At 35.6% G+C, this 26651-nt stretch overlaps 1 protein-coding gene across 7 annotated transcripts in view; it reads right to left on the bottom strand.

Moving 5' to 3' along the window:
* Positions 1-26651, bottom strand: part of ROCK1 (Rho associated coiled-coil containing protein kinase 1) — an 85560-nt gene that overhangs the window by 9976 nt on the left and 48933 nt on the right. For 4 of the 7 annotated variants that reach the window (XM_042030131.1, XM_042030139.1, XM_042030148.1 and 1 more), the window contains exons 12-28: positions 25094-25182; positions 23494-23542; positions 22781-22916; positions 22326-22417; positions 21965-22211; positions 20330-20436; positions 19125-19275; positions 18080-18240; positions 17043-17227; positions 16246-16315; positions 14739-14833; positions 13291-13456; positions 11683-11776; positions 11240-11328; positions 10726-10914; positions 10032-10197; positions 3547-3617 (exon numbers count right to left, since the gene is read on the bottom strand). In XM_042030131.1, coding sequence (XP_041886065.1) covers positions 3547-3617; positions 10032-10197; positions 10726-10914; positions 11240-11328; positions 11683-11776; positions 13291-13456; positions 14739-14833; positions 16246-16315; positions 17043-17227; positions 18080-18240; positions 19125-19275; positions 20330-20436; positions 21965-22211; positions 22326-22417; positions 22781-22916; positions 23494-23542; positions 25094-25182 — 2157 coding nt within the window. Of the gene's footprint in view, positions 1-3546; positions 3618-4122; positions 4172-7834; positions 7865-9006; positions 9044-10031; positions 10198-10725; positions 10915-11239; positions 11329-11682; positions 11777-13290; positions 13457-14738; positions 14834-16245; positions 16316-17042; positions 17228-18079; positions 18241-19124; positions 19276-20329; positions 20437-21964; positions 22212-22325; positions 22418-22780; positions 22917-23493; positions 23543-25093; positions 25183-26651 lie in introns of those variants that run through there. The other 3 variants (XR_006016447.1, XR_006016448.1, XM_042030160.1) reach the window with 3 other exon arrangements.

Below are 26651 nucleotides of genomic sequence, written 5' to 3'. Positions count from 1 at the left end.
TAAAATGCTTGTGATGACTCTAAGTCCAGCTGTACACAAACTCACAAATTTCAGTTGCTACTGGTAGGTTACTATGAAAGTTACTGTTTCACTGAGAGTGACACAGTGCAAAAATTATCACTTTGATAATGTTGTAAACAACTTCTCTAGTTCTCCAGGCCTGCAGGACTCACTGGTACTTCCCACAAAACTGCTGGTAGGCTAAAAGAGAGTCCCATGGCTCCTGCTATTTCCTACACTTTCAATTTAATGGACTGGTAAAAAAAAAGAGCCAAAATGAACCAGCAGAAACAGAGGTCTGGTACCCAGGAATACACTGAGAGAGTTAAGATCAAACACCTCTAACCTAAGCACTTCCCAGTAAGTTCAACACTGGAATTCACTGCCTGCTGCTCTTCACTGGGAGTTGCAAGTCCAACATCTTTGCTGGAACTGTCCACAAGCATAAACTCAGTGACAGATGTGGCTGTTCTTCCCCCCCCCCCCCTCCCCCCGGCAGTTTCAAATGTTTTAGAAGGAACTGAAAGGTATGAGGCACTAAAGAGCATTAAAAGGAGGTAAACTGACAGCTCTGTCTATACTGATCTCCAGCTTCACATGTAATATAACCCAGGAGGAGGGGAAAGGAGAGAAAAGCATGAGAAATGACTGCACCAATAGTTCATCTTGAATTCCAAGTACTGGCAGGTAACTGGATGGCTTTCTGCACAATGCAGATGCTGATAATTTGAAACTATGTTTACTCCTTCTACAATGGGAGGTTTCAACCTCATTTTACACAGGACTTGAAGCTGACCTCAAAGCCTGAGTATGAAAGTCATCTTAAGTTTATACAACAGTGTTTGTAAAATGTGCAGTGCAAGGTGTGAGCTACAGTTGTAAATCTCAATTACTGAAATGCATCTAAAAAAATCCACAAAAGGGCATTTTGTCACAATTCCTTAATAGAAAGCCTAATCAACATGAGTAAGTACTAAGCTGTAATAGTGTGAGCCTCCTGTGATTCTTCCTATTGAAGAAAGACTGTGCTTCAATTCCTTTATCCACTCCAACAGAAAGCTAATGCCTCTTCCATCTTTGAAGTGTGCACCTCTGCCTTTCAAAGATAAAAGGAAGCCCTTAAGATGACAACTATCACAAATGCAAATTCTGACTGCAAAGGAATTCAGTTATCACACTGTATATAAGCCTTGGTGAAAAAACAACTAAATGTGACCAAGAAGAGTTATGTACAACAGCCTCAATATCCTGTTGTGAACATATAAAAAAATCTTCTGACAGTAGTTCTGTTCTACAGTGGTTTTTGAAGGATATTTTACCAACTTCACTTAGGATGAAATTAAGCTCCAGATAAAAATATGGCTAACCTATTTTAGTGTTAGTTTTAGGTATAACTGAAGTGTTTATTCTCAAATATGTTTTCCACACTCACCCCTTTCTAACTTAAGCTAAATAACTCAGAGGCCATGGGACAAAAACAAAAACATCAGTGCTACTGACATTTGAGTCAGAAATGCAGCAGCTCAAGTTGTAACAACTCAGGCACCAATCCAATTGCTAGTGTAATTTTGCTTTTTCTCTAAATTAATCTGGGCATGCCTGTATTTGAGGTTGCATACCTCCCACCTTCCAAATTCTCCTGCACTTTCAGTTTTGGGATGAGAAGCACATGAGGAAACTGACTACGTGCCAGCCTGTTTCAGCTGCAGTACAGTTCAGCCAACAGAATGCACATGTAAGTGAACATGGTCCCTCACAACTGTGTCTCACTGATACGAACCTAGTTAAGGAACCTTATCAGCACAATTTATTTCATGAGTGAGCCATCCATCTGCAGCTCAAATTCCTCCAAAGTGTGACCATATTCAAACTAGGAAAGTGTGAATGGATTAACTGCCTAAAATATCTTGAGGTAAGTAAATATGCCTATACTGGGCATGCCTAAAGAAATTCTGATAGTCTTTCACTGAAGAAGCTGCATTTATCAGGAGTTTAAAATTTCAATTATCAGAGAACACAAAAGTAATCTCCATTTTTAAAAGACAACCATAAAAGGCTGCTGAAGTATTCTGACAGGAAAATGACACAGTATTTTACATAATCCAGAACAGAACAAAACTACATGATTCGTGCCCAGGCATGGTCAATTCTATAACAAGAGGAGTCAAGCAGCTTTAGCTATCAAACAGATCTACTGGAAGCATCCACCATTTGGTTTTGCTCCTGATGGTGAACACCTTTTTTGTGGGCAAAACACCTGCTCCTTCTGTATACTTTTGCTATTAATATTGCTGGTTTTATTGTGCTTGTCTTAGTCTTGCTTTGTGCTTTCAGTAAATTGTTAAGTCAACCCATAAATTCTGATTTTGTTCTTCCCTTACCCAAAGGGGAGGGGGGAAGGTGACTGGCCATTAGCTGAAACAGGGCAGAACTTAACACTCACTCCCAGCAAGCCAGAATAGGTGGTGGTTTTAACTTACAGACAAATCACCAAGGTCTGATATTGACGTAAAAATAGGCAGGTCTGGAACTCAAAACATTTGGAGTGTATAAAAAAGGCCATGTAAGCCCACTGAAAATAGCAGTACTTCAAAGAAGGAGTTCAGCAGCTAAAGGCCCAATACAAACACTTAAGTGCTTCTTTGACAGGAGTGAATCCCTTCTCCTTTAAATTTTATAGGAACCACTTCTAACTGTTGTAGAATGTGAATGTAAACAGGAACATTTAAGAAATACCTTTCAACAGGAATGAGAAAGTTACTTCAAAAGTGTCATGAATAACTCAGTAATTCCCAGTAGCAGTCTTTGATTATAAGGAAGAAGGAGGAAAATAAACTGTTTCATACAAATGGCTTTTAAAATTTAAAAAATTCTAGAGACCATGTTCACTTTTGTATTTAGTTGTACTAGAAGATGTTCAAAGGGGGGAACTGAAAACCCAGAAAAGATAATCAGAAACTGGTTCTTAAGTACCTCAATTTGACGTTTCAAAGAACCAGACCATAACCTTTGCAGAGGAAAAACAATACTGCTTTGTTTGGAGTGGGAGTTCCAGCACAGAGATCCAGTTTCTGAGAGTAAACCAGTTCTTTTCAAGAGAAACAGATCATTTTAAAGGTAAGGAAGACAGAAACATCCTTGGAAATCATGTGTGGCAAGATGCAGTGTGATGCACTCTTCCATGACCTTCAGAACATTTAAGTGTGGTGTTCCCTACTCTCTGGTGCCAAGTTGCACAAAGAGGTTCTTTTTCCGTAACAGAATTATAAAGAAGTAACTCAAAGAAGAAATGCGATTTTTAATGGTTCCAAGATGCTCACTGTAAACCACTTCCTCCCCTGTTGTAAATTTGCACAATGTCATTACTAAAGATTTCATACTGAACTTGAATTTTCTTGGGTTTTTTTCCTTCAATAATGTACATACAGTAAATTACTCTTAATTATTTTGTTTGTTTCTTAAATATGAGTTGTAAAACCAATTCACCACGTGCCTAAAAACCTTTCCAAGGAAATTGAGGAAGAAAGAAAAAGAAGATGTTTGTACCTGTTTCTTCCAGCCATGCCGCTTTATATTTCCTTTGTTTGGTACTGAAAGCCAACCTTCAAGTCTTGATTCTGGTTTTGAAAAATGCATATTTAATAATTTTGTGTATTTGTAATAATAAAGCAGAATAGCACAAAAGCAAACTACTACTAGAAAGGAAGATGTACTACATGCAGTAATGGGCAATTACCTATTCAGCAAAGCAGAATAAAAAGCACAGCTAAATAAAATGAAGGTATAAGCATTTAATTCATGCTGCATCACAAGCCAACATCTGATTACACAGTTACTGCACAATAAAAGTAAAGCCATTTTCCTTGATGCCAACATCTAACACTGTATGTAAATAGTTTGCAAAGAGCCAGGCAGGAAAAACTTTGCTTTGAAAATATGTTACAGTTTAAATTAAGAGATTTTCAATGTAAACATAATTTAACATTCAGAGGGGCTGTATGAAAATACTCAGCAGGAAGATGCAGGAAGTAAAACAAATCAGATCCACATTTTCCATGGGAAACAAAAAAGGGAGAGAGAGCACAAGAGCAAGCAAAGCTACATGGGTGTCCCATTACTCACAGAAGATAAGCATAGGAGAAAATTAAATAAGGAATGCAGGAAGAATCAACTAGATATAAAGAATAAGAGACAAGTGTTTTACTCAAATTTTCAGTGAAAAAATTCTCCAAAGAGAAATGTAGTATCATATTTTCCCACCATGAAACTACTGAAATAATTTAACATGATACAAAGAAGGGCCACAAGAAAATTAGCATTCTGCCTAATGTGGACTGTTGATTTAAAAAGCCCATCCAGCTAACTGAGAGTGGTTTCTAAAATTGAAAATTATGAAGCCAGATAATAGTAGCACTGAAAACTTCAAAAACATTAAGTTAAAATTTTCTGAAACACTCTGCACAACTATTTATGTCCTAAGGAGCTAGTGGTTCCTTTTGTCCTTCAGGAGTAACTCTATATGAGGTGTATCCCAGCAAGCTCTGACATGCATTCAAATGTATAAAAGTTATTGTCCATGTACTTTGCTATGTAGAATTACAATGAGACTGACAGCCTAGCAAGTCATTCAAATGGGGCACGTAAAAGCTCTTCCCACATTAGCCTTACAGGATACAATATTTAGAAACTACAACACTTAGAAATATGGAATAATTTCCTAACATTTCTCCACATGGAAGAGAATCAAAATACTGGGGATCACTGAACTACTGAAATCAGTTGGAAATAAAGCATGTGAGCAGAACTAATTCCAATAAGAAAACTTCCCAGAAAAACGAAGGAAATTTGTGCCTCCCTGCCTTCTTGCATCTGCATAATAACTGTGGGGATTGGAAGGTAGGGGTCTCCACCCTCCCCATCCCTACTCCAGACTCTCCTCAATTCTTGATACTCGGTAGTTTTGGGAAAGAAAACCTACTTCCTCCATGTCTACAGGCCTCACAGATAATGCTTACCTTGTTTTGAATACTTTGATTAATTTTTACATTAAGAGAAGATTCTTCCATTTTTAGAAATTATAGAAACATCCTAAAACTCAAGTTTCCATTGCAAAACAAAGTGATGAATTGCTAATAAAGAACAAAGTATGGGTGACTGCAGTTCAAAAGGAACACAGGAAGGATGACTTGTTCAAAAAAAAGAAATATGCATGTGTTGAAATAGTGGCATTTGAAAATCTGGAAAGATCCAATGACGATGAATTTTAAAAGACACTTATAGAAACAGTAGGAATTTTTCTAGGTTCCCTTCTATTTCAGCACGTTCTGAAAACAATTTCAAAAGAAGTAGGAAGCAAATGAGGTATTTCAAATTAATCAGTTGACATTCTTTTCTGTCTCCTACAAATCTATTTTAGGGAGCAAATTCTGTTTGAATGAGAGACTATTTCTGACCTGTGAATAACATCTTGCAGTTGAAAGTAACAGTTTCCAAACGTACTCCTTTTCAACAAAGCTTAGATTTGCCTGGAACCAAATGTACTCTTAAAAGGGTAGATGAGCTCTTTCATTCCAACCTTGCCACAAAGGTTCCTCTCAAGTAATATTTATAGGGCAGTTTAATTTCCCTTGGCGGAGTTACATAGCACAACTGCAAATGCTCATCTGGCCATTTCACAAATATTTGATCCAGAAGAATAATATTTATGAGTGTTCTGATTACGTAATTAAGAAAATATGGGCTATCTAGGCTATGAAAAAGAATCTTCCATTCCTGTCTTTAAAAGTAGGCTCAAAACTATTGCCTGCAACTTCCCTGTATTTTGGAAAGAATCCCAGAATTGATACCTCATATTTGCAATCCAGAAAATCCAAGATAGGCCTCAAAAATATCTGACAGCTAGCTGGATCTGAATAGGATATGAAGAAAGAATTCCATAAAGGCTACAGATCTTATAGTTCTCTCTGAATATATTTTAAATGTAGATTTGCATTGTAAACATCTCCATGGCTAGTATCCACACTACCAGGATTCATAGGGATTCAGTATGATAAGAGTTCTAACAGTAAGACGTCAATCACACAAGGCAACCATGACTGTACTGATTTATGAGACCTTTTGTTTTTCTGGAGCTAAGAAATATGGGTGCTTTCATGAACAGCAGAGCATCTCTTTCTAATGTTCAAGAATTCCTACTCCTAAGAGTCTTCCACAGCAACCAAAAACCTGGAGATACTACCTTGCTAACTCTTTCCAGTGTTCCAACTTGATTACTTCCTTCTTCAGACTGTCTTACTATAATTTCATGTGGATTTCACTAAGGATTTTTGACTGGAACTTGCTTTGGGGTTTATTCAGGCTACTTGCAGGTACCACAGGAAGTCCTGTCTGAGTCCAATAAAACTCCTGGCTGAAATGCTTCACATTTATTATTCCACCGTATCTTTGGGCAAAACACGATTTACAGCATATGCTGTAAAATATGTGCTGCAGTTAAACCTGTAGGACAGCTGAATTGCTTAAATGATCTTGCCAATCAGATGAAAAGAAGCAATTCACAACAGGTTAAGTGCCCTGTAACCATTAGGAGAAAAAAACCCCTCAAGTTCCCGATTATGGTCTGTCTTGGCAAAGAAGAATTCTGTTTACAGTCATGCAAGTATAAAGATTCCCTAAGTCCAGCCAGGAGGAAGAGGCATTCCAAAGGCATCATTAAAAAGCAAGTATCTCAGCTGTTTCAGCAAGGACTCTATTAACACTGGGGACACCAACTGAGCTGCTATCTGAATCAATAATCAGGAGTGAGAGTTACAAAACATGCCTAGAATTCAATACAAGGAAAAACCTTCATCCACATAATGATTAAAGCCTGAGAATAGCCTGGATTGTCTAAAGGGGCCAATCCCCACCTTGGGAGAGTGTAAGTTACCCTAGGATCTACCAGAATTTGAGGGAGTATTTAGGTCAGTAACAGACAAAAAACACCTCCAAGTGAAATGCAGCTGTAAAGTGTGCTACCATATGAGTTCTCTGTGTCTACCTCTAAATAGAGTATTTTTTTCGTTAAAATTTTATGAGTATAAAAATTCTTTTTACTGATTTTTCTCCTCAATTAAACCAAAGACTGCCTATTGCCAGATCTGTGACCATGGAATCATTCTTTTACACGTTTATATTATTTTGTATCTTCATTTTTTCCTCTGGTGATGTTTTTATCATGACAGGAAAATGAATAAATCATACTATAATTACTTATAAAATTCAACCATTTATTTGCTGAAAATTTTTTAAGGAGTCTCTTTGCCTTAAGAACTGGTGCACCAGCTGGAGAATCCCACTGACTACTCCTCACATCCAGCTCTTAAACAAGATGCTATTCAAGGTGCTCTGAAGGAATGGCCAAGTTTGGGCTATGGAATTGATGGGAACTTGGCACACAATTGAAGATGATCAACATCATATAACAAAACTGCAGCAAATGAGCTGCTGTAATATGTCACCTTCTGTTTTGTAATCTAATTACTTGGTTTGCAGGAAAGTAACTATGTGCTGGATAATTTCCTCTTTCTGTGGCATGGGCTATTTCTACTCAGAAGTCTGGATTTTTTCTTGTCTTTATAATGCTACTGCACTCCTTTTTTGCCCTCTGCTTGGCTCTTTCACAAGTGTGTGAAATCTGACTATACTAATGTCACTTACTCTCTTCATTACCAAATCGCTTCTTATTCAGATTCTGATCAACCCAGAAACTAATTCAAAAAAAAAGAAAAAGGCAGTAAGTAGGGACATGATCTAAATCTAGAGAAGTCCTAATAATATGTATTGGAGGTCCTACCTGTATCACACAGTAAAACCAGCAGCACAACTGCAGTAAAAATCAAAGGCATGTGTAGAGAAAAGGGCAAAAAAGAGAAGAGAAATGAAAGGCTAGCAAAAAAGAAATAGTTGAGGGATAACAAGTAGATACCTCACCCAAGAACACCAGAACTTCCAGTAACTGTGATGTTCTAATTAACAATGGAAATTAACAGCTGACTTGAAAAGATCTTGCACAGACTGAAATTTCTGCCTCAAAACTGAAGCAACAGGTCATGCAGCCAAAAGCCTGACTACACACATCTCCAGAGGTAAAACTGAAAATAACCTTCCTTAATGAGACAGACAAAGAAAGAACTTTCTCCTCCAGTCCTTTCAAGATCTGAGACACAATGGCTCATATTGACACACTACTGCCCTTAAGAAAAAAATAAGTAAGGTATCTATGCTCAGATGGAAGCATTTGTATTTTCCATGTAATACACAGCAGCCATTAAATGAAAATGGATGAGATAGAAAGCGAGGAAGTTCAAAACTACTCCTTTGAGGAGACAAAATCTGGCCTGTTTTGTTGTTGAAAAAAACCCTAAAGCTCTCAATTTAAAAGAGTTCAGAAATTTTCTACCAAAATTACAAATCACGGTCTTCTTCAATTAGGAGACACTTTAAAAACATAAGGCTTCATCCCAAATTGTAATTTGAGGGGAGAAAAAAACCACTTTAATAAGCAAAATCCCTCTGATTTCTTTTTTATCCCTGTTAAATAAATGGAATACACTGAGAATGACTATCTAAGACAAAAACTCCTGGAAAGTACTGATATTTCAGAAATACCAGAAGAAGCTCCGAGCAAGTGACAGCAAAAAAAAAAAAAAAGTTCCTTAACCAGTATAATAGTTCTAAGAATTTCCAATGGAAGTCTGCCTTGAAGATGTTGTCAAAAGACAAAATCTTTACAAGATGGCAATTTCCAGATGAAACTCCAGAGTGCAAAAGGCGTCTTGAACGAAATGGAAGTTGTGAAGGAAAAGACTATACCATTATCTGAATAAAAATCTATTCTAAAATGAAATTCATTAAAGTATTAACTACAAATAAAGATCTAAAAATACACTAAGGGAAGATAGGAAACAAAAACAGACACAGAAAGGAGTAACTACATCAAAACATGTACTAAAATTGATAACCTACCTGAAACTCCAATCACTCTAAGACTTCTGGAAAAACTCTAGATTGTGGCAATTTGAGCAGCATGAAGTGCATTAACAGGAAAAGAGACATCTAAAATTATTCTATTTACTTTTATCTGACTGCTCATCCACTAAAGTCATAAAACACCCAAAAGAGTACTCTGGTTTTGTATGTTTAAAAATATTTTTCTACAATAAAATTCAGACTTATCAAAAACTTCCTAAAAATTTCACAATTAATTATAAAAATTACTTAACTGTAGTAAAAAAAGATATACCTAGCTATGACGTATGGAAATCGTCAAGCACACCTGATTACCACTGAACTTTTTTTTTCCCTGTACTGAGAGATGCAGAAGCGGATCATGTGAAAGTAGTAACTGATCACACTTTTCAAACACAGGGGAAAGGGAGAGGTAAATAACTAATGAGTCTAACAGTGGGTCTCAAAGTACAGTGCCTGGTACTGACACATGCAAATGGCTGGCTACACTGTATTATTTGTTCTTATTTTAATCCGCTAAATCAGAGTACCATACAACCACAAATTCATTATGGAAACTCCTACAATTATTTTTCACATCAGCAAATATTGCCAGTTGTCACAGAGCTGCTACATGACTAAGAAAAGACAAGATCAAGGCAATTTTGCATTCAAGATCTAAAACACAACTGTGATGTTGTAGACATGTTGGCCCTGTTTTCTGTTCACCAAATACTGCACATTGTATTCACTGTATTTGAAAAACAAGAGATGTAAAGATACTCATTCTACAAATGCGCATATAAACTATGCTAATGCCATACAGTGGGAAGTATGATGTGAGAAAAAATTAAGACTTAAATATAAGCTACCAAGGTCTGAAAAAAAAAAAAAAAACCCAAACAAACAAAGGAAGTGGAGATGTGATATAGAATTAGACAGTCAGAAGATTTTTAAGAAGCAGTAACTTGTTTGGAAACAATACCTTCCGAAACTACGTGTAAGCAACAGGGACAAGTAGTTCAAATATGCTTTTCTCTTACCTGAAAGATTTCCATCTGTTTCATCTGTTGGAAGGCTGGCAACACTGGTAGAATCCATTCCTTGCTGGAGGTCCATAATTTTCCTTCGTAGTTGCTCTATGTCACTCTCTTTACTATCCAGCTGCATCTGGAGCTCGTTCCTGTATGTAGATTCTTCTGCTAGTTGCTGTATTTATATACACACATGCATAGTTACTGTGTTACCAAAAGTACAGCAGCCAAATATTTTGAAAACAAAACTCATTACTATTTTTTAAATACATGTAGGTACTTTTGATAGAATTGAAATAAACTATTACAGTAAAAACTTTTGTTTAGCTTTGGAAGAAAAAATGTTAAATATCAAAGATCCAGTGATGTATTCACACATGAGACAGTCAGATTCATCTACTAAATTACCATTTGTTATGAAAAGGAGACCATCTACCAGTGAAATGAACAGACAGTTTCCTGCCTGTTAGATAGTATTCAGGTTTTTAATCTTTGTAATATATCAGTAAATTCCACAGTCAAGAATTTAGGGGAAATGAATGAGAACAAGCACAGTTGCACACTTGTCAAATTCTCTGCTTCACTAAACTCCTGTTTAGCCTAGAACATGTGAAAACTAATTTGTTTTCAAGTACATTAGGAACTATATATTTTCCCTTTGGAGATGATTCCACAATGTGATAAAAAAATTAAATTATTTTACCGCTTGCATTTCATTGAGCTCCTTTTGGTATTTCACTACCATCTGATTGAATTTCTCTTTTTCTTGATTAAGTTCTAATTGAAGCTTTCGGTTTTCCTTCTCCTTCTTCCTCAAATCTTGCATGTTAGCTTTCTTTCTGTCTATTTTAAAATCTTTCCGATTCATTATCTCAGCCAGTTTGTTAACAGCCTGTTAAGAAAAAACAGAACCAGTAAGAAAAATGATATATGCAGCATGTTTCACACAAAACTTCTCAGTTCCTCTAGTTACGGAATTTGATAAAAAAAACCCTTCACCAAAATAAATGGCTCTCACAATCAAAGTAATACTGAAAAAGTACACAGCATCAAAACTTATTCTTTCAACTGTAAATTTAACCATGCATAGTGTACATCATGGTTAATACAAGCTTAATTTCAAAGAAACTAAGAGTTAGTTCACAAAAGCAATAAACCTGAAATACTTCTGTTACTGCAAAGTAATTATTGCTATTAAATTGCATGAAACGTTGTACCTGTGTCTTCAGAGTTCTTTCAGTGTTTATGCTCTTCTCATAATGCATTCTAATATTATTGATTTCCTCCTCTTTTTTCATTTTGTAATCTGTTAAAATAATATTCAACTTTGAGGTATTTTAGTACAAAGTAAATATTTTTAAACCTAATTACTTCTATAAGTGCATATTTTTTTCCATTCTGTTTTCCTATTGTTTCCCTTTTCGAGCACAATACAGTTTGCAAAGACAAAGGTTACCAGTTTAACGCTACTGCAATGACAGAAAATTACCAGAAGGATATATCAGAAAGGCACAAAGATGAAATACTAAAGCCAATATCAAGCCCAAAATAATATGGAAGATAAACAGCAATGTCTTCTTCCACTTCCCATTTCTCCACATATGCTTCAAATTCAATTGTGCTTCAGAACAGATCAATTAAAACTCCACACATGACATACCTTCTTCTTGTTTCTTAAATTTTTCACTGATCTCTGTATTTTCCTTTGTTATTAAATCAACATCTTTGGTTAAAGTGTTATTAGTTTCTTCCAGCTACATGAAAAGAAACACATTGTAAAAAAAGAACTTGGCATAAATTCTAAAAATATTTATAATACTATTATTTTAAATACCCTTAATTCTCTAACAACCATTTACTTAGAACACCTTCTACCTATGTGAACTTTTAAAAAATGCTACTATTTTTCTGTGCTGTTTTGATTTACCATAAAGCTCAAAATACACCTGTCCCAGAAAAAAAAAAAAAAATCATTGCAGAACTGACAACACTGTAGTATATAATTAAAAATCAACTTAAGTTAGACTGTCAGTCATGGAATGTGGAAATTTTCAATTAATTTGCTGTACTTTAGAAAAACTAATATGAAGAGGTCTGATACCTTGAATCCAGACAGAAAAGTAGCTGACAGGTGACAGAACTACAGCATTAAAGGCTAGAGTAGATACAAGGCATTTACTGCTAAATAATTGTCATAAATCATTAAAGTCAGGATAAAAATAAAACCAAATCTGGTCTAAGACAATGCAGAAATAGGTAAATATGTACAGAGCTTGCAAAAAAAAGAAAAGGGAAAGAAAACCACGACACTGAATATGCGAGTATGTTCACTGCCACAGCCAGGATCATTTAACAAATATATATGAAAAACCAGACATAACTGTATTCCTGAACGAAGTTTTTGTTTGAAGCCTATGCAAATGCCTGTGTATCAAGCTGTCAGACAAAATTATCAGAATATATGAAACCAAGGAAGATATTGGCAAGAAGGTATTCCTTTGATGCCACAGAAATAGTCTTCTAAATGGTGCTTAAGAAATGGTGGTATTATGGAGATCTCAAGCTTATAAAAGCAAATTCATGAAACAAACACTATTTGCACTATCTTTACACAGGGATGGAATATCCATGGTAGCACTAACAGAAAGCTTAGAGCAACTGAGCCAAGTTCAGTTACATCTGGAGCTTTACACCCCCAGGATTTTTTAAGAAAACATGCATAGCTGATGCTAAATGGGAAAAACAACAATGATAAAATAACTATGCTACATATGGCATCCTATTTGAGACTTGCCAGTTAAAGACATTTATCAAGCTCATACCAACACTCAAAAGTTATGCTATAAAGCATATTCAAAAATTACAGTTTGAGTTTTAGCTTGTGGGTTTTTGTGACTCTGAAGTGGGTTTGTTTTTTTTTTTAAAGACTAAGTTACTTTTCAGTAAGAGTCTCTAATACACTGCTCCACAAAGCTACAAGATTTCAGTAATACACTTGGCAATGACAAGAAGTAAATACAAAAGGCTTAATAACTGAATCACAGACATTCACTTGATTTTCTTTCTGGCTTCACCTCAGATTAATGAATTCTGCTTTTTAGGGAGGTCACACGATGAAATTAAATGTTTAAGGTTCCAATGAGCCCAAAACTTAAGATATTTAATTAATTATCACTTACTATCACAACAAGACTTTATAAATTAAAGCTATGAATTTCTGTTTCCAGTTGGAAGGGATTTATACAGGTATTGATAACAGTTAATTTACCCTTCTTATGATGATGTCCTTATCAGTCAATTCTTGCCTGTGCCTTGATGCAGCTTTTTTGCTTTCCTGATTCAGTTCATAATACTGTTCTTCAGCGAGTGCCCGTGCCAACCGTTCCGACTCAGCTTTGGTTTCAGCTAAATCCAGCTGGGTAGCAAGTGCTTCTCTGTAAAAAGGACATTAAGATGCCTATGCAAAACATTCCAAATTTTCATTAAGACTATCAAACCCAAATTATATCACTCAGCTAATGGCCATTATCTTAGTTTCTTAAGAAAAGCAAGAGTTATAAAACTTCATTCTGTACACTTGCATCTTTTGATGGTCCACACAAGCTACAGCAGCAAGCTCACTATTTCATTAGCATTTCAATCATCCATGAAATACCAAGACGCATTCTCCTCCCTTTCAGGAACAGAAAATAAAATTGAATTACACGTACAGAGTGGTCCCATCAAAAGATGCTTAACCCACATTTGCCCATTATCACAATTCCCATAGTTATATCCAAGTGAGAAACATTTATGATGAACATAAGATTGCAGAGAATAGTGAGGGAATAGAATACAGAGAATCTATAAAAAGAAGTAAGAAAATAAATAATTAACTCCAAGAAGAATAAGGGAAGTCTTGGCTACCTTCTCTTCCCTCCCCATTTTTTTTTATGTTGGTTACCACTTCTGAACAACTTTGCAGAAACACGTGTATTTTCCTCCTACACCATATTTATTAGCACAATATCTTTTCTTTCTCCCTTTCTTAGCCCACCAAAATGCTGTACAAAAAGAACACTGTACATAACCTCAGTTTTTCAATGCTGATGCTGAAGCAGAACAAGACACAGACTTTAGAAAAAATTGTACTTCATGCATGAGGCTACAGTCTCCTTCTTCAGCTTACGAAATAAATTAAGAAATTGGAAAAACCTTAAAAAGCTTAAAATTTTTTTCTTCTTAAATAACTTAGAAAATAGTACATCACAATTAATGGTTGTTAAAATAACAATTGTTGCTGTAATCAGAAATATACTAAATTTCAAATGCAAAGACTTTTCGTTACCTTTTTCTCAAATTATTTTACTGACATAGAAATATATTAAGTAATTATCAGGGTAATATAATCAAATTAAAGAAGTTGGTAAGTGATACGATTACCGCAAATTAGAATGTTTTTTCAAATTATAGAATCTTACTAAATTCTCAGAGAAGTCATTATTCTTCTTACAGACATTACAATGTCCAAAGCAAATATGAATAACCATATTTGACTTTGAGTGTCAGTATAGGTAACATCTTATGTATCTGCCATTTACAAGGTGTGCTACAGAACACTTTTGAGGCCTTTTTCTGACGGAATTAAAACATTTTAAATCTGATTCAAAGTATTCATGACTGAGACAATATTCCACGGAAAAACTTAAGTGTATGTGAGAAACATAATGGGCATACTTTTCATTTTGCAACTCCTGCATTTTTCTTTGTGTTTCTTTATTCTTTTCATCAATCTCCTCTTTCAGTTCCTTAACCTGAGTTTTGTAAAGTGTCTGTAAAAGAAAGCATAAAAAAGAAATCATTACTCAAATTCCATAGTGAAATTCTTCCTTGTTTTCAGCCTAGGTAGTCTGAATTTGTCAAACCCCAACACATGCCAATACTGCCATTACTGCCTCTCCCTGATGCTTCTTTCCAGTTTCTGCTGGGTAGAGAACTGATATGACCAAATTACTTTTCAATTTTCTAATCTGTTTTCCTACATAGCTGCACAAATACACCTGCAGCAAAAGAGAAACTAGGCACTGTGACACAGCAGAGCAGGTCTCCTGGACACAACAGGACAAAACTGCATCCTCTTGAAGCATCACTGTCTCAAAATGTTTGTCTAACAAGCCTAACACCATTCTGTGCTTTCACCTGTTGCTTTCTCTTGGTGCCCATGTATCTTTTCTCTTAGAAGCTTAAGTTTTTTCTGCACAAACTTTCTCTTAGTAAGTGATTCAGCTGAGGCCTGATTTATGTGAATGAATTCTGTGAATTACTTCTGGTTTTAATTACTATATTGCTATTAACATCACCTGCAATTCTGAAAGTTAAAATTTGAACGTCTACAGTAAACTACTTTTGCTAAATATTCAGACTGAATTATGAATGTCTTATTTAAACTACAAGTTAGTGAAAAAAGAAAAAACTGAGAAACACAATGCTCTGCATCTTCTTATTAGCAGTATGTCATGGAAAAATGCACAAAAAGCCCCTGTAACAGATAATGAAATGACAATCATATGCAGTTTAGTAAACATAAAAATTTTTATTGCCTCTCCCAGGAAAAACCAAATTTAAAACTATTTCCCAAAGTGAAATGAGTCTGTCCATATTCACAAATGTATTTGAACTTCAGTTGTTACAGAGAATCTCATGCTATTGTTTCTTTTCACAGAGACGAAACAGATCGCACTACATCTAATGAAATACACATTTTGTTTACCTGGAGTACCCAGTAAGGTTCTTCAGGGATTCAGGTGAAGAGAAGGTATCTTTTTAGAAAAAGGAATATATGCAGAATGCTACTGGATCTATGCTTCTTAAACGTATGTATGGTAGATCAACAGCATGGAGTATTTTCCAGTAAGTTTGGAGATTCTGAACTCTCTACAAAGTCTCAAATTATATCAGAAAAATTTCCCCTTTCCAACCTCAAGATAGGAACAACTCTGATGAATAATTCAGGTAAGAGTTACTCAGTGTAATGTAAGTTTTGACAAACAACAAAGCAACATTTTAGATACACCATCTAATGCTCTCTAATACTTTGTTCCTTATTTGTATTTCAAGCAGGATTTTCTGAATTGCTGGCTTATGCCAGGCTGTTACTTACATTAAAACAATTTTAGTTTCAACTATTCACTGTTAAATGATTTTACATCAAAATGTAGCAGATGCAATTCCTTACAAGTCTTACCGAAAAATACTGCTCAGCTTCAAGCTGATCCTGAAGTTCACGCATCTGACCTTCATTTCCCCTGTACTGTCTTTGAAGGAATAAAAAAGGGAAACATTTTAAAAGTCAGGTACTAACAAAAGACTAAGACAATTTCTACCCGGGACAGCATCCTACAATGATCTTCCATTTGCATAAATATTATTTCACAAAGAGCAACAGTTTGCTGCATCCTAAAATTCTCATTTAATACAGTTCTTATTCTAAAATGATGATTGTTTCAGTATGTAATTTAGAAGCCAAGAAGTACTCTAGATGGAGAAACATCAAGTCAGCTGAAGGAATATATGATAGAAGTCTAATTAATGAAAAATGTCAGTTCAAGAAACCTTAAGAAAATTAATTAGGCACTTAAAGGGAACTACTGACTCCCATGTACTAAAAGTCCCATATGATTTAGTAAGTAGCACTGGAGTCAATCCATAAAGAAGTCACTCAAATAAAAGAGGCATATATATATGTATACACACACATACACATATATACACACAGATATCTGTGTGTGTGCCTTAACATAGAATGGTGAGCCAAGAACTGTTCTGACTCATAGCTCATAACAAAAATATTCCAACACTGAAGGCTACATAGAAATCATAACATGCAGCTACATAGGAATCATAACATGAAGCTAAAAATACTCTTTTAGTTTAGGAAAAAATGCCTATGCACCAGAGAACTTTATTCACTAGCAGAAACAGGCAAAATAGTACATGTAAAATTAAGCAATTTTTTCCATTTTACTTCAGGTTTTTACTTACTTTGCAAGTTGAGCCAACTCAAATTCCAGTAATCTCTTTGCTTCCAACAATGTATTGATTTCCTGTTTCAGCTGCTTCTCAGAACCCTTCAAGTTATCAGCTTCAAAAGCTTGTGCCTTTAATTCATTCTGTGCCATTATTCGCTTATTTGTCTCTTGTTCTAGCTTAAGTGTCAGATTCTTTACCTAAATGAGAAACATTTCAGTTTAGGAGCCTTTGCTAAATAAGCAATTGCATGTGGCTGAAGAGGTTTCATATATGGATTATTTTATATTAAACACCACTAACTAGATGCTACACCACGTACCGTAAGTCAAAACATTCCTGAATCTCCCAATATTTCAGAGCAACAATCTCACACAGAGATGCTGCCCTTACAGAACCTATGGCTATGACGCTGCAGGATGCTAAAGCTTTCCCATTTTTAGTTTATTTCAAAATTCCCAATTTGTTTTCTGAAGGACAACAACTGAAGAAGCCCAAATTGCCTGGAAACCTCTCCATGGATTTCAGATTTTAAAAACCTCTCACCCTAGAAAAAAAATGCAGCTTACCAACTACCTAAAAGCTAATTTACATGAGTCATGGCCCCTAAGAGAGGTGTTACAAACTTCATTCCCACTGTCCTGTAAAGAAAATGTAAGGATGAAGCTATCATTCTTAAGACCTAGTTTTCACACTCAGTGTTCTAACTGCATTTCCTTGAACAAATTTTGGAAAGAATGCAAACTAGACAACACAAACTCAGATCTGTAAATCAGGCTGCACAGTCAAATTCACAAGTAAATTTTTTCTTTAGAAAAAGAGAAAACACAAAAAAATGTGTTATATTGAATTGAGGTTCAAATATGTAAGGAAAGTAAGAGCTAAGAAACAAGAAGAAATTACCTAAACCTACTTAGACGAACAACTATCCTCAATTCTATTGAGAGCTGTAGTATTATAAGGAGATCAGTGTAAGTTAATTTTCTATTTCTCAGTGCAACTCTAGTTTCTTATTTATATAGAAAATCATTAGTGATGAACATTTTGCTTACTTCATCTTCCAGTCTCTCCTTTTGCTGAAGAAGATGTTCCAGTTTCTGCTGAGATTGCTTCAGGTCAAAGTCCAACATGGAACACTGTTTTTCAGCTTGAACTATTCGATTTTCTGCCTTTTCTCTTGCTGCCCGTTCTTCCCTTATCTTTTTTTCCATTTCTAAAAAAGATTAGGGAAAGAAAAACAACAAATATGAATATGTAGCATCTGCAAGCATGCTTTTGTGCAAACAGTCTTAAATATCCTAATATTTTTCAGACCCCTTTCTTCAGCTATCTAAGCTCTTTTGCTGTTTGATCAACTGATTACTAAGTAAAAAGATCCTGGCATTATTACAAGGAACACTAAAAAAGAAATACAATTCCAATCTGCATTCAAAGAAAGCACTGGAACATTATCATGACAACTGAAAGATAAATAGTGAAAGAAATAAAAAACACAGATTCCTGAAGTAATCATTATGAAGTAACGCAAAGTTTCATTTCCATGAATGGATAGTAGCAAAAGAAAAAAACACTGCCATTTATTTAACTCTAAAAACTGCATTTAGGTACTGATGACTTTCACAGAGAAAACCTGACATACTAAATTATGAGATCAAGACACACCTTTGATTCACGTACATACGCCTATAAAAGAAACTTCTCCCTTCACTTCAGACAAGCCTAATACAACTCTGGTATTTTTTATGCAGTTACACAGGAATGAACACTCAGACATCTCTCTTGATAATGCATTCCTTCAATCTCGTTTAGCATTAGCCAGCATTTCAAGATTCAATAGCATTTTAGAAGCCAAGGAAGGCTTTGAAGTAAGGTATGCAAAACATTAAGAAACAATACAACTTTTATGAAATAGCATGTTCGGGAAAATAATTTATAATGTGTAGTTTTCATATTTTAAGATTTCAGTACGCATTTTCTTTACACAAGGGATCAAACACTAGTGCAAGAGTACTATGTAGTAAGACAAGGTGCATTAAAACACCGCGATCAAAACACGTTTTATTACGTATTTACCTGAAACTTGCAGGAAACACTTACCACACATCGCAACTGATCTTGCCTCCTCTATTGACTGGTGTTTGTCAGTTAACCGCGCTTTAGTCACTTTGTGCTCATTGACTTCCTGTTCTAACCGGTCTTGTAAGGATTTCAGCTTGTAGTTCAAATCTATCTCTAAATTATTCTTTTCCTAAAGATAAGGGAAAAGTTACCAGATTTCTGCAATACATGAGGGAATCACCCTTTTATTCTGTTTTTTAGTATTAACTTTTTGTTATCAAGAGATTATCAATGTTGTTCTCCATGCTTAATAAAGAACAGTAACAGATCAAAACTGTACTCAGTGCTCTGGAAAAAATTTAATTAACTTTTTTTCAGTAGTCAATAAATTTCTAAGATAATGAAAACAACTCAGTTTGAATAATCAGTAGTCACCTAAATTGGAAACATACAATTAATGAACTGACATCCTAGAACACAGAGGAATCTGAATTATTGTTACCTGGATGCAATCATGTTATTTCATTGCTAGGATTGCCAGGCATTAACAAGCACTGGAGATGTGCTTTGAGACATGAGGACTTGCCTTTGAAAGGCTCCTTCACATAACAACAACTTAGAATTGCTCACCTCTTCCCTCACTGGCAGTTGTATCTCTGGTTTATTCGCACAGACCACACAGCACAGCAAGTCTTAACCTGACCTCACTACAGAGAGTTAACTCTGCAGTTGTCTGGAGAAGGGATGCAATATTCCCTTTTACTCTTCTTGTTTCTCCATCACATGGAGGAGATCAGAGATGTTAGGGGGACATTCTCAGAAGGAAGGACAGAAGGACAGAAAAAAATGCCGCACCAAAGTTGAGCAAAAGGCTCAACTAGCACTGATCCAGTCAAGTTAAAATCCAGTAAAGGCAGAAAAAAAAAAAATCTGATTTTCAAAAAGTTCATAGATTTTCAGAGGCAAGTCTTTGCAGTCATAGTTAGGCAGCAGAAAAAAAATTCCTTGCTACTGGCAGTAGGACTGGATCCTTGAACCAGTGATAGTGAATGACAAACACAATTTTTACGCCTGGTGCTACAAGTAAGAACTACCTGAGGACTTGTGAGACCACCCTGATGAGACTGTAAACTAGCAGTACTCAGTTAATCTAAACATAAGACTAATTTAGAACAATAAATAATATTTGAAAATATAGTCAAAAGCTGACAAAGAGCATCAGCCTCAAAAGAATTTCACCATACCTTTTCTGAATGATTAAGCATATCCTGTGCTTGTTTTCTTTCCACTTCCACTCTTTCAAGATTGTTTTTAATGTTTTTAACTTCTTCTTGTAAAGTTGTAATCCGAACTGCCACAAAAAATTAAATACCACTCAATATCAGTTACTTTACTTAGATCAATTGGCTTTGGAACTTTTAGTGATTTCTGGGCCCATAAAATATTTCAAATACTTCAAATTTTTCAGCCATGCAAAGGCCATACACTGCAGGGGAAACTGACCTTTTTAGACACTCTTTATGCACGCCATCAGTAACAATTCACAAAAACCAATCATGCAGAAATGGTTACTGCCTTCCATCACTTCCAGTATCTAATATTCAAAATTTCTTTCACTAACCCAATCTCTGCTATGCTATGGAACAAGCACCTTTCCTGATGCTAACTTCACTAACGTGTAGATAAGGCACATTACATAGAATGTCAGTCTCAGATCTGTGGGTACTAACACAACATGTATTCACCTGTGACTCAAACCATAGGGAAGTCAGGCACTGGCAGTTCTGGGTTAACAGCTGGACTCAATGATCTTAGAGGTCTTTTCCAACCAAAAACATCCTATATGATTTTAAATGCTATGACATGGAAAAAGGAACTATTCCTCAAACCCCACAGCATCTACCCTTGTGTGGCATAAGAGTTTGTATGAAATACTAAGTAGGATCACTTGGTTTGGAAACCACCTAGGTCCAACCTCCCTGCCACATGCAGGGACACCTCTCACTAGACCATGTTGCTCAAAGCCCCATCCAACCTAGCCTGAAACACTTGCAGGGACAAGGTAACAACAGTTTCTCTAGGCAACCTCTCCCAGGGTCTCACTATCCTTATTGTTAAAAATTTCTTCCTGTATCTAATGTAAATCTACTCTCTTTCAATTCAAAACCATTGCCCCTTGTCACTACAGGCCCTGGTAAAAAGTCTCTGTCTTATAGGCTCCCTTTTAGAAGGGAAAGGAGAGTCCTCATCAAAAGCCTGCACCTCATGGAAACTCAATACTGCACACAGATGGTTCAAAATGGCAAGTTAAGAGTCAGGGTCCACTAGCACAGGCACAATCGTGAACTAATGCATCTGAATAGCTCCTAGTATGAAGAATCAGTACAAATAGTAAAAAGTTTCAAGCATCCTGAAAAAAGGGATTCCACATCTGCATCCCTTATTGGTGCTCTTAACCTTGCTTATAAAGTAATGTCGAATCATCATAAAAGAAAAATGCAATTTAATAAAAAAATAGCTTTCTCCACAAATGAAAGAAGAGAAAATGCAGGATAGATCAACTTGGCTACTGCACAAGGCAGTAAGACAGGCTGCATCCTCTCTAGCACTGTATCAGCTCTTCATACTTTTGCACCACTGGACTCAAGACTTTTAGTCAGGGCAGCCCCAGACTCACAGTGTTTGACACTCCTTGATTTTGATATTCTCTTTCCCTCCCAAGAGCTGCTCAACATGATCAGGAAGCCAGATCCAATCTTCAGAAATTGTTCAGTCACGCATTGTTTGCAGGTTGGCTTTCCTCCCATTATCAAACTGTACTCCACTTAAGTAGGGTTATCACAACTTTTTTTGGTAAAGTATAAATTCAGAATAATTACCCTGTAGTTCTCCAATCATTTCAGATCCATGACTTCTGTCCCTTCGTTCTGACTCCAAAGCTGCTTGTAGTTGGTAATAATCTTTCTCCACCTGCAGTTTTGTGCTTTCCAGAACTCTGCACCTTTCCTGCAGTTCTCTATTCAGTGACTCAACCTGACTTAATGACTTGCTCATTTCTGTGTTACCCTTTCTCAGTCTTGCAGCTGTGTCTGATTCTGTCCTCAGCAAATCATTTGCTTCTTCTAGCTGTTAAAACAAACCAAACAAGATTCTCAAATATAAAGATCATGGAACCACTTTTGCTACATTTGAATGCTCAAATCTAAGAAATAATGAAGACAAAGAACACAAAAAACATACTTGTTTTTGTAGCTGTGTTATCTTCTCATTTGAAATTTGTGAATGCTGGCTGATTTTTTTCAAGTCTTCCATCTGATCTTTTAGTGTGGACACTAAAGAGAAATTGCACTATTAATACAGCGTATTAAAAAACTCTTAGGGTTTTGTTCTTGTTTTTTTACACAAACATGCTCAAAAATATTTTTTGCATTGATAGATCTTCTGTTGACTTTTTGCTTCTTATATATTTTTTTGTGTGCTTGCAGACCAACAATGCACAGTGCAGAGAACAGAAGTTAAAAATAAGAACAAAAAAATTGGGTTCAAATAAAAAAACCCTCAAAATCTGTGTTCATTATTTGAAAAGATCCCTTTTCTTTGAAGTTGCATAGCACTTAAGATACTATGATACTAAATTATTCTCCAAAACACATCATATACCTAATCAGTACCAATGTTTGGACAATATTGCGTACCTTCATTTTCCACATTACGTCTTTTTTCATTCTCTTGTTCAAACTTTCTTTGGTACTCATTTATCTTATGTTGTAATACCACCTTTTCCTTCTCAATCTGAGACACTGTTGTTTCCAAGTTCTTTCTTTGATTTCCCTAAAATTCAAAGAATTGGTGTTTTATAGTTACATTTGAAGGAGTGATCCCTAAATCAGTATCTCTGCAACTAACTAAACAAGGAAACTGATACATTGTTTCAATGAATGAATTTCTGGGTTTCTTGGAAAGGTTTTCAGAAAAGATGGCTTTTTTAACTTCTACATGACAAATTTATACAATTACTAGAAAAATTGTTGTTAGTATGATTACATCTAAAGTAGCTACAAAATTATTATCAAGAGACAAGAGAAGGACTCAATAGAAAATAAGCTGTATTTTTGTAGTAATTGATTTTGATAAACTCCAGAAAAATTGCAGTGAGCAAGACTAAGCAAAATAAGTACCAGAGTAAACAGAAATCAGTATGACTTACAGAAAGAAAAGTTTTTGAAAACGTGTACAAATAAAAATATTATCTCCCAATGCTATGTATTGAAACATGATAGTTAGGTCTCAAACTTGAACACAGAACAATTGTTTTAGTCACATAAAAAAATCTTATAATCATAAAAGTACTATTCCTAACTCCACTCTTTAGCCAATTAAGGCAACTTCAGTGAGGAAAAAACATTACCTCTTCATCCAGTTCTTTCATTATCTTGTCTAGCTTTATGTTTGAAGATCTAAAAATAACACAAGATCATTTAATAGATACATTATACATTATACATACTGTTTTTCTAGTGAAATGATTTGTGACTATTACTAAAGTGAACATTTATAATTTGACTAATGTTATTTTGTAATGAACATTTAAAACTGAAGACAATCAATCACTGCAAATAATTTGTAAAATGCATCACTAAGTATTTATCAGTTTTGCAGCGATTAAATATGCAAAACTTTAGATGCCACATGTTATCCCTTAATCTGCAAAAAATAGTGTATGTACACAACAGGTTATCCTTAAGATTAGAACACCCTGGTAAGCTGCAAAAACTTCCTCTAGTTGTGACTTCCAAGTATCTACCATAGTTCATTAATTCCACAGTAGACAGCTCCCTACTACAGATAAAGGTATATGAATAATATTATTTGGAAGTCTCTCTGTTGAAGCAATGTATTAGAACGCTGGACTACAGAGAGAGTGAGGCAAAACGCACAGTAAAACCTCATTTAACTGGCCATAACACTGACACATCCATTGCGTTTTTGGAGGCAGCTATCCCTCTTCAAAGAGGCAACAAAAAGGACCCAGACAAGGCTACCTGGCAGCTACAAAAAATGCTAACTGTTGTAACTGTCTCTGTCTCCTGTCTACTAACTGCACAGTGAATGGTATGACATACCGAAGACACAGTTGTGCTCTGACAACTCCAGCAGCACTGCAGGAAGACAGCTACTGAGTATCCCTCAAGAATGTATGCCCTGCTTGTGGAGAGCAATCAGAACGTCCCAACAGTGCAACAGTGGCACACAGCCTAAATTCCCACCAGACCACTTCGGTTACCAGTTTACACCTGAAGAGCTTGTGTAGCTACACACTATGGTTCTAATTCACAAGTCTAAATTCTTCCTGTATCCTATACCTAGTGTTGCCTCCTAGTATTATTTAATCCTTCAGGAAAAGACTTCAAAAGGAGAAGCTAACTGAAGGGGAATTTAGTTTGCATGACTCTGAGTAAAAATGCCTGATTATCAGAAAAGAATAATCTCAACCATTTGTTCATAAGTGTAGCTGCAAGAAAAATGCTTCTTCAACATGGTAGAAACAGGATTTTAGAAAGCAAATAGTTGTTCTTACATGTCAGTCATAGAAAAAAAAAAAGTGGTTTTCTAACAAGTACCCTGTATTTGGAAAACAGCTAATTAATTTTAATAACCCAATACAAGCCATATATACAGAATCTCACATTTTCAAAGAAATCAGCATGATGAGTGTGTACCTCAGTCCAATAAAACATCTGAATACAGAGATATCAGGTAAACTCAAACACTTAAGTGTTCAGAAAGAACATGTGTTACATGGATGTCAATGAAAAAAAAAAACCCAAACATTTTCTTTATACTATACTCAAGAAAATTGTAGAATTACTAAAAGCTGTGCCTGGAACTCCCCTGGAGAACTACCATACTATTCTTAGTGTTATCCTGGTAATCCCTAAAGCAGTAACACAAAACTGAAGTGTTAGATACATTTAAATTATGTAAACAATTAAAGTTCAAAGTCTCACCTGCACTTTTGCTCCATTTCATCTTTCAACTGCATTTCATTATGTAGCTGTTCTTCTAAGTCATAGATCATCTTCTGCATATTTTCCAGCTTTAAGTATATATTTGTACATGAAAGAACATGCATTAAATTTAGAAACTTTAGAGAAGTACTTAATAATATTCAGTTCTGCTTACATCGTATCACAGCTTACTTTCTTCTACCAAAAAGACATTTTACCTTATTGAAATGTGATGCATGTCCCTCCCTCCCTGCCCCAAAATTTAGTTACAAGAAATAACACAGTTTTTTCATTTGCATGCGCATGAAATTTTAGGATATCTTCAAAATTTACAGGGCTAAGCTAAATCATTAATCCACCTTGTTTTTACATTTCTTTGGAATCTTACTAAAGACGTTACTACATAGATGCAAGAAAGCACTTTTGTTAGTCTCAAAGTTTCTTCTAGCATGAATCACCACATGTATTTTGCAATGCATCTTCAAGCTCCCAACAAGCTCAGGAAGCAGAACCAGGCCTGTCAGTTACTGGCAATGGGGAGAAAGTGCTCTTACCATCTCTTTAGCCAGAGATCATTTTTACAGCTAGAACTGTACTAAGGTTTGAAAAATAGTAACAAACTTCAGATGTTAATACAGCACATTACTGCATAGCACGTACTGTTTGCCAGCAGGATAAACTCAGAAATTCATTCTTTTCATGTAGCCTCAAAATATCTACTTTCCACCGAATATCTAGGCACAATAATCCCATTCCTACATTAAAATCCTCAGTTAACATGATGGTGTCAGCTTTGAGGTAGCTCATTAAGTCAACCTTGTGTTGATTCATTCACCTTTCTACTGACATTGTCAGGATTTCGGCCTATTTAGTTTTTCCACATTTCCCTCAATGCTCTGGAACTCCATAGAGAAGCACTACATTCCTAATCTAGACTCTCTTCACAGCAACATATTCAAGTGGTTCTGATCCTTTCCTTTCTTGTTTCCCGTTTCAACTCCAAAATCTCAAAAAAAATCCAAAAATTACACATTTCGGCACTCAACAGAGCAGCTCTGGAAAACAAATTACTGGTGTGACATAGAACACAATACTATGTGGATCAAACAATAGTTGTAGTTAAAAACAAGAGACGGCCTCTAAATCCAAACTTTAAGGAAAAAGGAAGGACCAGTACACAAAGGATTTATCTCTGGTATGAACCACTGAGAAATAAAGCAAGAAGCAAGACTATTTACAGGCTCTCACTTTAATAAGAAAGGACTGCAGCAAACACCCCAAAACAGGATAACGAAGTTTCAATGTAATTGCTCTTCCATTTCTTTTAATTCATGTTACAGCCCTTCCAGACAGGGTGCACAGAGGAACTAAATGGGATAGATGAGAAACAAGTCTAAAAAGACATCTGGCAACTGAGGCATTTCTGTACTGACTCCTACTAGCTTGGACTGCTATCGCATCCTCTTGCGTTTCTCCGTCTCTGCATGTTCTCACATCAGGCTGGACCCCAGGGGACCCATCTGAGCTTGCTGAGCAGTCTAATTATATCAGTAGAGAC

The sequence above is a fragment of the Corvus kubaryi genome, unplaced genomic scaffold (assembly GCF_017639235.1).
Source record: "Corvus kubaryi isolate FWS band 111438036 unplaced genomic scaffold, C.kubaryi_AGA036_p1.0 132, whole genome shotgun sequence".
In the NCBI taxonomy this organism is placed as follows: domain Eukaryota; kingdom Metazoa; phylum Chordata; class Aves; order Passeriformes; family Corvidae; genus Corvus; species Corvus kubaryi.
Note: the sequence above shows the minus strand (reverse complement) of the source record. Positions and strands in the feature narration are given on the sequence as shown.